We start from the raw sequence: 13,387 nt of genomic DNA, 5'->3' as shown, positions 1-13,387 counted from the left end.
TCACTGAACAGCGTTGTTTCAACTGAAAAAGGTTACTGTTCCTACCCTGACAAGAATACAGCTACACAGAATGTCAAGGGAAAACCCACAAAGTCTAGACTTCCTTTAAAGAAGATTTCCTGCTTCTTCTGTACATATTCAAAGGGATTTTAATTAATCTATTCTTACATATTATATAGTGAAGTATAAATGTTATATATTCAATCTTTAAAAGTCACCAGAAGGCAGGAAGCAATGTTTCTATAACTTAACCGGAGAATTGTCACAAGTGTGAAGAATAAATGGATAACAACACAGTTTGTGTGTCTGTGATTCACTGTATGCTGACTACTTCACACAAAATGGTGAATCCCTAATTCAATAACCACGAACTGGATCTATTTTCAACAACAGCATTGACATTTAGATGACCTCCCAGCCAACTGTTCAGTTATTCTGCTTGTGAGTAATTTACTTCAGTCACTTCACCCTGTTCTGTCTATGCACACTTATAAAAACAAAACGCCTAATAGTAAAAATCATTGTTCTGTATAGTAGTAGGCACTTTTGGAAGTTAAACAAAACTGCCTGTATTGCTTATCCAATTTTGATTCACAGTAAACATACAGCACTTGATGTAGAGAGCTATCTTCTCTGTGTTTTGCAACAGTAAACGTCCTCAGCTTTAGGAGACTTCTGTGTTCTTCTGAATAGGTGCCAGTACTACGCCTGCATTTCTCTGCTCGCTCTCAGCGCTGTACAGCGCATGTTCTTGTATGTAGTGAACCACGCCGTCAGGCAGCAGGTACCTGACGCTCCGACCTCGACGCAGCGACCGCCGCACCTGAGTGGCTGAGATCTCATTGGTCACCCACTCGCGGACCACGTGGATGTTCTGGCGATACTGCCACAGCTTGTCTGACTGGTGGATGAACTTGTGGGGGTCACTGCCGCTGCGGGTGATGCAAACCATACCGTAGCGGCCGACAATTTCATCGATATCCTCCTGCTTCCACAGGTTGGGGACTCCGAAGGACTCCAGAACATCGGCCCCACACAGAAACATCATCTGAAGGCCGTCTGTGCATGAACAGAGAAAAAAACATTTATATTAATTACTTACTTGTTTGTTGGTTGTACAAAGATTCTTAGGGATTGGAAGATTGCATTGACAAAAAACTAATTAAAAGAGACCATAAAATGATTGTATAATCCAACACAACAGCATATTAAAATGGAATTGAAGCTTGGAAAACATGTGTTTATAAAGGCAACTTTACCTAAAGAAGATTTAACAAGCAATATTTTTGATGTTGTCAGCCTTATATCATATTTTTGTTTAGTTATGATGGACGTCATTGGCACAGTTGCCCGTTTTCAATGACCTCTCTTCCAGATTAACCATATATATTCATATCTTTTTTTATTTTCACTGTACAGCGTTGTTTCAACTGAAAAAGGTTACTGTTCCTACCCTGACAAGATAACAGCTACACAGAATGTCGAGGGAAAACCCACAAGCAAAGTCTAGACTTCCTGGAAAGAAGATTTCCTGCTTCTTCTGGAAATATTCAAAGGGATTTTAATGAATCTATTCTTACATATTATATAGTGCAGTATACATGTTGTATATTCAATCTTTAAACGTCACCAGAAGGCAGGGAGCAATGTTTCTATAACTTAACCTGAGAATTGTCACAAATGTGAAGAATAAATGGATAACAAGACAGTTTGTGTGTCTGTGATTCACTGAGGCTGTCTTGCCTGTCTTAACTGTAGTGGGTGTGATCAGGTGTCTCCCATCACACACCCCGACCCCATTGTTCCCTGTTCCCATGAGTTATACTGGATAAAGGATGAATAAAGGGGAGGCAGGATCAGTCTTGTCTGGAATAAGGAATTGGAAAAGGCATGGGTTGAAAAGAGCAACATTTAAGTTATACAATCGTAATTTTCCTACCTTTCTTTTGATGAGACAAAGCTCCAAAATGATTCTCCTCCATACGTCTCTTTTTGGCGTACTTGACCGTGTCCACATCATCGGTATTCTGCTCTGCCTCAAGCATTTCCTTATAGTAATGCCTAAGTGGGTCCAGACAAAATAATATAGCATGGAAAGATGTTTGGGAGATAACCGCATTGCAAACAGTTTCAAATACAGGACGTATGAGTCATTTTTACAGTTAGTATCCAGCCAGTTCTGCATACTAAAAGTTTCCCTCTTGAGACTTTTTCCCTTGTTCATGCATGCACCCTGGAAGTTGGTGAGAATCATTCCTCCTGCTTATGTACACATGTCATTTATTGGGCCATAATAAGCAATAATGTCACATAACAGGTCAGAAGTTTGATTTAAATACTTATAAATGCACATTTAAAGATGTCATTTTCAACCGAAGAGTAAAAATAAGCTTCAAGCATGCATTCATGAAGTGAAAGGAAACCCTGTGTGACACTGAACATGAACAACTTTGTGATCTGAATACAGTTGCGAGGGTTGAACGATGAACAGCAGGGATGACTCAAAACAAGAGTAACGATCACATCAAATCCTAAACTGCTACAGGCACTGCTTGTAAATCATTAGTCATTACATCGTTGTTACTGGTTTGATGAATGGGTGGCTTGAGGTGACTGACAAAGAAGAATTAGAGGAAAACAGAAAACTGCAAGCAAGGAAACTCTGGTTGAGGACATCAAAATGTCTGTGAGGATGTGTCATTTTGGCTGATTTCTGCACACGCAGCAGAAATACGCACTTACAATAACAAGACATGAGAATTGTCAACCTACCTAACAACTTTGGCTGTCTCCACCCACTCTGGCTGCAAGCTCTCCCAGGGATCAACTGTGATCCAGTCCGAGCTGTCTGTTGACAATTTGGCCATCTCCAGGCGGTGACGGGCCTCAATCAAACCCTTCTTCTTATAGGCATCACCCACCGGAGAGATGATGCCTTTCACAACCCTGTACTGACCTGGAGCATTAAAGAAGTGGTGTGAGCACATGGTAAACAGAAATGGCACAGCAGATGTAGTAAACTGTTAATTTGTGAATTAATTATTGATTAAAAATATATCCTATTGCGATTATTTTTGGCTGATATTACAATTGCAATTGATGGGAATGAAAATATTTTCCTAACTTTCCTCATTTTATTAGAAGGTTATTTTGCAATGATTATGATATGATTTCTTGGGACAGTATGTAGTATACAATTTGTACAGAACATTTCAACGGCACCACAATATTTTATATATTAATATATATATATTTGTTTTACTTAAACTAATATTGCACTTGTCCCTATTGCAATTTTGAGAAATATTAGAGTTACTGTTCATCCTTATATCATGATGGTTTAACAGAGTAAAGCAATGGTGAAATGTAAGTACAGATAGTACACAGGTGCTGTACTTGTGTGAAAAATGTTGAGGTACATGAGTATTTTAATATTTTCTACTTAAAATGTGTATTCAACTATATTTCGGTGGTGTGTAATTTACTTTAAATCAACTAAATTTTTTGACAGAGCTGTTAGCAGTTAATTAACAAACACTCAAAAATAGCACGATTATACATGTAGGCACTAGTAATTGAATTTGTTACATTTTAAGCAGGCCTATATATGTTGCTGCTAATAACAGTGTATTTTTTTACTTAAAGTAATTTCACTAATGCAGGACATAATGTATTTGAGGTATAGGAGTACTTACACATTGCTGCGTTTGCTTGAGTTAAGGATCTAAATACTTCCTCCACCACTGTTTCTAGCTCAGATTTTGAGGTATTAGCCTCTGATATCTCTAAAATGTCTATTTCTCATTTCACTCCACCTGTGTCCTCCAGATGGTCTCGAGCCAGTTCAAACATCCTCAGGTGCATGTTGGTGATGGGGTTGAAGGACCCACATGCCAGCAGGACCACTTTGGTTAAATGCTGGCCATCCATGTCTCATACTGTGGCTGTGTTTACACTATAACAACAATATTGAGAAGAAATCACAGACAGTAGTTAGCAAGTTTATTGCTTTTCGAGGACTATATTTTAAATATCCGGTCTTTGCACTGTTGGAGGAGCCTGTGACCTACGTTTTTCATTGCCATATATACACTGTAGCTAATGTGCAAATGACAATAAAGCCTTGTATCTTGAATCTTGTAAACAAGCTCTTAAGGAAAATATACAAAAGACGAATGAAATTATATGAAGTTTAATAGAAAAAATGTATGTTTGTTAAAAACAAACAACAGAAGGTATGTAAAAGACCAACCAATTATTGAATATTAATACAAATTAGCTAGGTTTCAGCTTGTATAGAACAAAAGATGGAAGGATACAAATCAAATTAAATTCTCCTGTAGATAATACCTAACGGTGAATTAAATATACTATTTTAAGTTATATTTATTTGACTTTAGGAACAGCACAATATTACAGATTAAAGAATATTACTTCTGTATGTTTTTATGTTCCCACAAAGAGCATGGGTTGAGGTGCCTCGATTGTTTTGGTCTAAAAAGCCCACAAATGTCGGACCCCTTTTTATCCAAAAGGTAGACACCATTCATTTTAGAGAAGGTTATGAAGGTGTAATCAAAGAAATGGACGTCCTGTATTCGCTATATATAAGTGAATAACTTTATAGTATAATTTGAAAGTGAAACCAATGCGGTGAGTAAACTTAGGTTAGCATTGTCGTTAGCAACGCCATTAATTCGTTAGCTTTATAAAGTATTATATAATAGGCAACGTAAACCTTCCATTTGGTACAGGCTGCTCAAGCATACAACTCATGAAATCAAGGCTTAGCTAAGACAACAAAGGAGGCGTGTTTTTTACAACATATAGAGAAGTATTGTAAATATTCAATACTACCAGGAGAAACAGCGCAGTCAGCTGGGCTGCTGTTACGTATGGACGGCTTCCTGTATGGATGATACAACGAGAGATCTGATTGGTCACATCGACCAGGAAGCAAACAGCCGCACCCACACTGCCGAGCTGCGTTCACAAGCACAAACACACGGACACCAACAAGCGACTCGTTAAACACTAAATATTCTGAAACGTCAAACATCAAGAATATATTTTTCGATGAAATTCAAGAGACAATTGTGTTGTTTATTCGTCAAGCTGGTGTACATATTTAATTCATCGCAGGACTGATTTACAACTGTTTCGGTGAGATGTTTTCTTTTAGCATGCTAGCTTGCTATTCAGATAAGTAAACAACGTTGAGTGTTATATAGCAAGGTCTGATATTCCAGCAATTACACTCATCCACAGTTTGACAATATAGTTAATGTCTCGCTAAATGTTGAACAATTTTGTTTAAATGCTGACTCCCAACAACGTCATTCTGATTACATATTTATAGAATGCTAGGTGGACTTAAAGGATCTGTCCCTAAGTACCTAGAGCAACTGTGTTTTTCAGTATTAAATAGTAAGAGAATTATCTTCGCAGTTCCTTTTGTGTAAAAACGGGGGGGTTTAGATGTTTCAAATGCAACTTCAATTGTAAAAATCTGTTCGACCATGGTGGGGATACAAACAATCAAGAAACTGTCTTGTCTGCACATTTTAGGGCGTATTGAGGAGAATAACATCAGTGGGTTATAAGCTGTGGATGACCTTTGATCTAGGTCATATGTTGTTGAGAGTATGTAAAATGATATTGAGCTTGGGAACATAGATATGCTACCATACTGTGTTACTAATACAAAATGAAGTTGTACGCGTGTTCACTGCTTTATTCTTTGTTTGCATTCTCAATAGGTAACATCAAGTTTTTTTTTTTAACCAAGCATGGCTTCTCGAGGGAAATCAGAAACTGGAAAGTTGAGGCAAAATATGGAGGAGCAACTTGACAGACTGATGCAGCAGCTTCAGGATCTGGAGGAATGCAGGTGAAATTAATGATGATTCAAACTCACTATTAAGCTGTTACGGGTTTACCAAATGTGACTCCTATCTGTGTCTAATATTGATCTAGTCTATGTCAGAAAGTACCTCTACACATTTCCCCAATATCTCTGGTCCTTGTTTTAATTCCAGAGAAGAACTGGATGAAGAAGAGTATGAGGAGACAAAAAAAGAAACCCTGGAACAGTTGAGTGAATTTAATGACTCCCTGAAGAAGATCATGACAGGAGACATGACACTTGTGGATGAGCTCAGTGGAATGCAGCTGGTATGAACAACCAATAGATTCTGTGCAGCTAGTGTGTATTAAGAAACACTTAAAGACATCAACATTTATAGAAAGTAGCTTATAAAATATTTATGTTTTAAACATATGTTAAACATTTGTGAAGCCTTACAGTTTCAAAAATGTTTGTGTGTTCATCAGGCAACCCAGGCTGCCATCAGCCAAGCTTTCAAAACCCCAGAGGTGATCCGGCTCTTTGCCAAGAAGCAGCCAGGACAGCTGAGAATCCGACTAGCAGAGGTTTGCATTGTTTGTGTGATGCACAATAGTTTATGTTTATTTCAACTGCTCGAACACTCCTTAGTGTTTGATTGCTGTTGCTTGGCCTGAAAATTGTGGTACTAGTGTGTGGTATTCTGTGCAGATGGATCGAGATGTGATGGTGGGGAAACTGTCGCGGGATGTGCACACGCAGCAGAAAATGGAAATCCTCACAGCCTTGAGAAAACTTGGAGAGAAGGTGAGGAAACGCTCCCAGCAGAGATGTGATGTTTTTCCACAGGTTCACGGGTGATTCAGAGGCTTGTGCTCATGAGTCCACATAACCTATTTTAGTCTTGTATCACCAGACTGTCACACTAGTTGCTACAACACCCCTACACCTCACTTCAGAAGGAGCACTACCCAAAATGCATTTTTCTTTTGTGTCTGTTTCTTTACAGCTCACTGCAGATGATGAGACTTTTCTCACTGAGAACGCTACAGCTATTCTAAGCCAGTTTGAAAAAGTGACGGCAAACTTAGGTGAGAATAAACGTGTGATTTCATTAATATAACCCAATCCTTAAAATGGTCAATCGTGGAAGTTTATTGATGAACATTCCTATATCTACAACCTTGTTTTGTTTTCTCTTTCAGGCTCTGAAGACAAAATAATGGCTTTAGCTAGCTCTGGTGTGAAAACCAAGGCATAGTAATTTTACCAAATGTTAATTTTTAACTCAGTGACTTTGTTTTTAACTAACAACAAAAAGTGCCAATTGATCGTTGATCCTGTAAACAATCAGTGCACTTCTAGGTGTTGCTGTAGAAGCTAACACTTTTAACCAGTGTTGTTTTATACACCTCAACGTTTTTAGATGTCTTATTTTTTTGGAGGGGTGTAAAAATGTATTTGAGGTACGAGAGTATGATTTTGATTGTATGAATGTAAAGGATAGTCAAGGCAGTTGAAGAGAAAAACTCGGCTGTGATTTGTGTTTCTTGCGCTAATGCTAAGTCTATCCTTCCTTAAAATCTGAACATTGTTGTTTTTAAGATTGTTGATCTCAAGTTCTGCAATTATTCAATGTGTCATTTTATTTTAACTAAACTGTGCTGTTTACAGGGATTTGGACAAAACAACAAAGTAACTAACACTTTTCTACCAAAACATCTGACAATCACCTCCACAAGTCAGTACCTGAATCACAAAGGGTTTAGAATCATTAAAATACTAAATAATAGACAACACATGCAAGATATGATAATAACAAAGGCTTATGGCTTTAATGAGTAACAGCTCTCTGACAGAAATAGAATGAGAATCAGAATGATTAGTAAACACTGCAGTCACTACTTCAGATTTTAATCTTTGTGTCTCAGCAAAATATACTTACTATAAGCCTGCATTGAGACTGCATCCATCCAGTGCAAACACAGTCTTGTGATGCATAACTCAGTGAAATGAGCACCAATCTGGACTGAACAAATATGATCAGATGAGACTTTGGCTAGTTGGCCTGCGCTGTGATTGGAATACCCCGGATGGATTTGTCGCCATCTGTGAAACATTGTCGTGGACCTTGTGATGGTTTCAACATCCAACCCATGAGAGTGATTCAGCCTGATTAACAGTCTGTGAGGAACAGCCAGTAACATTTACATTTAGAGTACCAGATGAAGCCTGAACTGTTGTATTTGTGGTCCTCTTAAAATGATAGAGACCCAAGAGAGTTAGAAACAAGAAAGGCTAACCAGAATGAAATAAAAACAACTGTTCAATCACTAAACATGAGTGATTCAGATGTAAATACCATGGGGCTGAATGCACTAGATGTTCACCTCATAACTACAGGACAATCTTAAAAATCTAAATAAAAGAATAGGATATGTTCACACATTTCACATCCAGGACTACACTTTGAAAGCTTCTGGATATGTATTTGGTGTCAGGAGTTTCTATTATCTTGTCCACCCTCTATGTATTCATTGATTATCAAAAATGATAAAGTGTGCTTCAATTGACAAGTGTTGTAATATGTTTGCAGGAATCAACTTCAATGTTGCATTGTATTTTAATCTATTTAAATGTTTACAGCATCAAACATGGTTGATATTCAGCTTTTAAGACATGTGTGTTTGAATGTGAGCATGAAGAAAAAAAAACGGCAAAAAAAAAGTTTGTTGAATTGTTTTCATTACCTTCAAGAGGTTATGTTTGTTTGTCTGATGTCAGCAGGAAAAACGGGTCTGACTTTCAGTAAACTTGGTAAAAGCGTGCAACAAAGAGGCAAGGAAGATACATTCATTTCCACCACCAGAGGACGCTAATGCTGTAGATGTAAACACTTCAGCTCAGGCAGGGTGTGTACCATCAGCAATGAGAATATCACACTTAAAGGTCCCCTATTAGACTATTTTTCAACTATATACATACATACATATATATATATATATGTATACATATATATGTATACACATATATACACATATGCATGCTAAAACACTTCAGATATTTCAGATATTTTATATATATATATATATATATATATATGTAGCATGCCATAAACCCCTCAGCCCTGTTCTAAAAGTGCAGATTCTGTATCTGTAGCTTTAGATGGTAACAAGCTGCCACTCCCCACCCCCCTCTGTGAAGTGTTTGGTTTAAAAAAACACAATGGTGCTCTAGGAGGAGATTCAGGTGATAAGGTGGGCGGGTGTTACCTTGGTCATTTATTGGCTAATCTGATCAGCTCATTTTCAGAAAGGTTTTGATATAGATGATCAGGTAAAAAAAAAAATGAGAATATTTTTTTCCTGAAACTTTCCAAATCTCTTGACACAGGGGACACATGTTTATGTATAAAGACATGAAAAAGTGGATTTTGCTTAAAGGTGACCTTTAAAGTTTAATGATAGAAGAAAAACGAGTACAGACAGAAGTTATACCCCATCTCATCATCCTTTATTTTTGTTCACGAGCAAGCATCAACTTCACTACAATTTGCCTTTCAACGTGTAGAAAAGTGAGAGCAGCTCCAACAAGCACAAAGGAAGCATTCAACCGTTCTGAAAACATTGTCACCTTTCATTTTGAGCACATTTTTAAAAGAAAAGAAAAATATATATATCTGGAGTGTTGTGGACGTGTGAAACAGACAATCTGAGAATCAGTAGTGTGTCTATTGTCGCACAACCCCACATGGAACGTACACAAACTTGTGGTTCATGCAAAGTAAATTCCCCTTAAATCTGAGTGTTATTACAGTATGGCTGCATTTCAGTTTGTTAGGCAGTGACATTCAAGTCAACCAAGTTACACTTAACTCGAGGGCTGATCGGAAAGCATTAAACCCAGAAAACTGGACATGGTGGCATCACCGGGTGTCAGTGTGCACATATCAGTGACCCATGGTATTGTACTTTAGAATTGTAGATGAAATGTGGACATTAAGTGTTTGACGAAATGAGACAGAGAATTGAGACGGGCTCTGGTTCTTGTGAATTTCATGCTGCCCTCAAAATCATTTCCCAACCACTCAGGCAATAGGACACTGTTCAAAATGACCTTCCACTATACACAAATAGGCCAGTTTACAGTATACTCATGTATGCTGCCAAAGCAATTTCATAATGTACTGTACATCTTTTTAAAGGTGGACTCCGTCAATGATTTAGTACAATTTCTATAGAAGATACAATATGGATCTACTTCCTCTACACAACATGGACACATGACATCTATGTAAAACATTTTTTCACTTTAATAAACCTAGCAGTGGACTATTGTTACAACAAACGGAAACAAAATATAATCCCCAGCTCAGTAAGAAATCTAGCATTAAACAAATACAAATAAAAAACAAAAATGGCCACAAATAGAAAGAGCACGGATGAGTGTTTCTTTTGTTAGACCTGCTAATTGCGCGATGATCGGAAAAAGGCACTCCCATCTCAGCCGGCTCTGACCTGGCCACCTTTTTATCTAAAGTCCAAGTCATCATGGAGGGGAGACTGTTACTACATTTCCAACACAGAACTTTTAAAATTATAAATTATTTCAGCTTAAGAAAAATAACTGTGTGACTCAAACCCTCAACAGAAGCCGGGAAACCGTCTTTAAGAAAAAGAGCCTCGAATGTGTTTGAGTTCAATTGTGGCCTCCAAAAATAGATGTGCATGCAAAATACGAGACTCAAATCACAAACATATTCCAGCCGGATAATGCCACGTTCCATTCACTTTGAAGCTCCCAAATTTGTTCCGCTTTAGTTAATGCAGGTTTGGGAAAGGTTAACATTTTAACTTGAAAACAAACACTAAGCGTGAGGGAATATTTGTATCTGGTTGTGTGAAAGATGTATACAACAGTGATGGACAACAGTGTCTGGGAGGAGATAGAGGTTGGATATCTTTTCCCAATCAATTGTATAAGCTTTATACTAATACCAGAAGGAAAACAAGTTTACCAAATGTAAACAAATATCTGTAAACAACTCTACAGTACAGTTTCGTGTACGATAAAATCTGGTGGTCTACGACCAAAATAATTCCTTTTAAGATTCAAACAAGAAGATCAATTTTTAAATGTTTTCCTTTTGTAGTTTATGCAGTTATAACCTCAGATGTAAGTCCTAAGGTAAAGACTGTACAGTTTTTGCTATAGGAAACCGGTTTAAAAATATGTTTTATTATATCAGGTTAAGAAGCCGCGAGACGTGAAAAATAAAATTGCAACAACATCCTGAAATGTACTTTCATTTAATTTCTCCCCTCCAAATAAAAGCCAGCGACTGCACCACACATCCAAACTGCACTAAAGCTCAGTCTCTGCTCTTTCAGGAGTTTAAAGGTTTATTTCCTCCCTACTTCAGTCAGCGCAGCAGGACAGGGTAACAGACTCAGCTTTTATAGCAGCTGAGTCCAAATACACTGGCAGATAAAAGTTTGTACCCATATTTAAAACCGCCCACAGTACCTGTTGGCCTTGTGTTTGTACCGTTTTACACTACATGTCCATTTGTACATTAGCTTTTCTCCAAGTATTATTACTCTGAACAAAAAGAAAATCTCTTCTGTACAACAGTGAGATCTTTTGGGAATGAAATACACTGACGCCCGGAGTAGAGCATTGCTACCTGTGCAAGCAAAGGAGGGCAATGTATGAAGCTAAAACCATCCACCAGTCCTGCCTACCAGAAACAGAAATAAATGATTTTCCTCTTTGCAAAAAAAGACAAAATGGCTACCACTTTGTCATGGAAACCTCCGCTCAACAGTCCTGGGTTTCTCATCAAGAAGCAGACATTTTTATACAAGCATGATGGAACAGCTTTCGCGGAAATTTAGCAACATGCTACAGCCTGTGTGACACAAATATTCTACATTACGAACTGCGTCATTTTAGATATTGGACCCCGTTGAGTAGGCCTTCACTAACACATCGACTAATTACATGGTTTCTTTATATTTACAAAATCTTTAAAAAGCAATGTATTCCTCTACACATATGACTTCTCAAATATGCTCATGCACTAAAAGAATTTAAAAAAAATTAAATAAAATGCGGTCTGCTCGTTGAAAGCATTGTTTTGTTTCGCTGCGGACTACAAATCAAGAGAACTCAGGTCAAGCTTATACGTGAGATTAGCGGCGAACAAATCTAAAAGCATTATGCAAAGAATATACATTAGGGGGGAAAAAAAGTCTCCATATGATCGCTTTACGTCTGAGAGAAAACAAAAAAAGTGCAGGGTTGGCTTCCTCACACAGTTCAGAACAAATGTAGGCCAAGCTTTCCTGGGAATTAAAATATAATAAATACAAAAATAAACAGTAAAAATCAGCAATCCGTGATGACTACACTACACTGAGTACCACCACTAAGATAACAACAGGAAAGCCTTGACCATATATACGCAGAAGGGAATTTTTCTTTAGCTTTTCTTTTTTCTTTTTTTACATCATGGCTCCTTGTAGGGGGGTGTGTGTGTGTGGATGTGAGTGAGTGTGAGTCGGTGATGTGTTTGTGATGTGTGTGTGAGCTTGTGTTTAGTGTTATATATATGTGTGTGTGTGTGTGTGTGTGTGTGTGTGTGTGTGTGTGTGTGTGTGTGTGTGTGTGTGTGTGTGTGTGTGTGTGTGTGTGTGTGTTTAGTAGGTGAGGGTGGAGTCATCCCACTCCAGCTGCTGCTGTCTGCTGGCCGCCTGCTGGTCCTCCGGCTCTGCCCCCTCCTCGTCTTCGCTGCTCTCTGACTCAGCACTCGTGATGTCATCTTCCTCCTCTCCGTCCTCGCTCTCCTCCTCCTCTTCCTCCTCCTCCTCGCTGCTGTGCTGGTCCTCGTAAGTCTGTGTTGAAGACAGAGGAAGATGGTGGGGTTGTTAGTGAAGAGACACGAGAATAGATATATTTATAGATCAAAACCGCTGCCTGCCTGGATGTAGATTCACACATTTACACCAGTACCAACTGACTTAGGAACAGGCACATCCTAACATCCTGCTCTAAATGTGTCGAATATGCAATTCTTAGAAAGTAATTGAGGCAATTATTTTAATAAAATATTGAAACCCTCTTCCTTTGAAGTGAAATTATCCCAGGCCGTCTAAAGGCTATCATTCTTTTCTGACAGTGCTAAAAACACAATCCATCAAACATGTCAGGGTGTCCCGCCTTTTCCCCAAGTGCATTCACGTTGACATGATCTAATACCATCATTATTTTTAAACAGTTTTTTATTTCATAACCCAACCTTGTTTTCTTGTATTAACTGATAACTGTATACTACAACTAGCCGTCTAAGAAAGGCACATAAATATCAGTAATAAAACATGCATTTGATCTCAACCTGACTGCTTTGTGATGCTTAGGACAAAAGAAAGAACATTTCTTATGCTAAATTCAGCATTTCTGGTTCTCACTGAACACAGTGTAAGATACCTTTGGATTTTTCTCATCATTTACTGCAGTTGAAAAAGGCTAGATTCCCCACAG

General features: G+C 38.0%; 3 protein-coding genes across 4 annotated transcripts in view; 1 reads left to right on the top strand and 2 right to left on the bottom strand.

Moving 5' to 3' along the window:
* Position 1: 1 nt before the first annotated feature.
* nmnat1 (nicotinamide nucleotide adenylyltransferase 1) lies at positions 2-4,917 on the bottom strand. Its single transcript, XM_010781168.1, has 5 exons — positions 4,858-4,917; positions 3,816-3,955; positions 2,773-2,956; positions 1,940-2,061; positions 2-1,059 (listed from the first exon to the last, which is right to left on the bottom strand). Exons 2-5 carry the CDS (start codon positions 3,928-3,930, stop codon positions 665-667), a joined length of 816 nt encoding a protein of 271 aa, XP_010779470.1. The 5' UTR covers positions 3,931-3,955; positions 4,858-4,917; the 3' UTR covers positions 2-664.
* Positions 4,918-4,957: 40 nt separating this feature from the next.
* lzic (leucine zipper and CTNNBIP1 domain containing) lies at positions 4,958-8,298 on the top strand. Of its 2 annotated transcripts, none has more exons than XM_010781164.1 (7): positions 4,958-5,163; positions 5,760-5,890; positions 6,039-6,174; positions 6,334-6,432; positions 6,557-6,652; positions 6,855-6,936; positions 7,051-8,298. In XM_010781164.1, the coding sequence occupies exons 2-7, from the start codon at positions 5,790-5,792 to the stop codon at positions 7,104-7,106; spliced, it is 570 nt and encodes a 189-aa protein (XP_010779466.1). In that variant the 5' UTR covers positions 4,958-5,163; positions 5,760-5,789; the 3' UTR covers positions 7,107-8,298. The 2 variants fall into 2 exon arrangements, with proteins under 2 accessions (XP_010779466.1, XP_010779468.1); XM_010781166.1 differs by having other exon boundaries at positions 4,991-5,163; positions 5,789-5,890.
* A 4,184-nt stretch (positions 8,299-12,482) lies between these two features.
* clstn1 (calsyntenin 1) overlaps positions 12,483-13,387 on the bottom strand; it is a 35,824-nt gene continuing 34,919 nt past the window's right edge. The window contains exon 21 of the mRNA XM_010781201.1: positions 12,483-12,741. Within this exon, the coding sequence (XP_010779503.1) occupies positions 12,547-12,741 (195 nt within the window). The 3' untranslated portion in view covers positions 12,483-12,546. The remainder of the gene's footprint in view (positions 12,742-13,387) is intronic.

This window comes from Notothenia coriiceps, unplaced genomic scaffold (genome assembly GCF_000735185.1).
Source record: "Notothenia coriiceps isolate Sejong01 unplaced genomic scaffold, NC01 NC01_scaffold00022862, whole genome shotgun sequence".
NCBI lineage: Eukaryota > Metazoa > Chordata > Actinopteri > Perciformes > Nototheniidae > Notothenia > Notothenia coriiceps.
This window is presented reverse-complemented; position numbering and strand designations above follow the sequence as displayed.

Coding starts and splice junctions, on each gene's coding strand:
- nmnat1 (XM_010781168.1), bottom strand. CDS start 3,930: ATGGATGGCCAGCATTTAACCAAAGTGGTCCTGCTGGCATGTGGGTCC. Junction 2,957..3,815: donor AGACCATCTGGAGGACACAG/GTGGAGTGAAAT, acceptor TTAATGCTCCAG/GTCAGTACAGGGTTGTGAAA. Junction 1,060..1,939: donor TTTGTCTCATCAAAAGAAAG/GTAGGAAAATTA, acceptor GTTCATGCACAG/ACGGCCTTCAGATGATGTTT.
- lzic (XM_010781164.1), top strand. CDS start 5,790: ATGGCTTCTCGAGGGAAATCAGAAACTGGAAAGTTGAGGCAAAATATG. Junction 5,891..6,038: donor CAGGATCTGGAGGAATGCAG/GTGAAATTAATG, acceptor TTTTAATTCCAG/AGAAGAACTGGATGAAGAAG. Junction 6,937..7,050: donor AAAAGTGACGGCAAACTTAG/GTGAGAATAAAC, acceptor TTTCTCTTTCAG/GCTCTGAAGACAAAATAATG.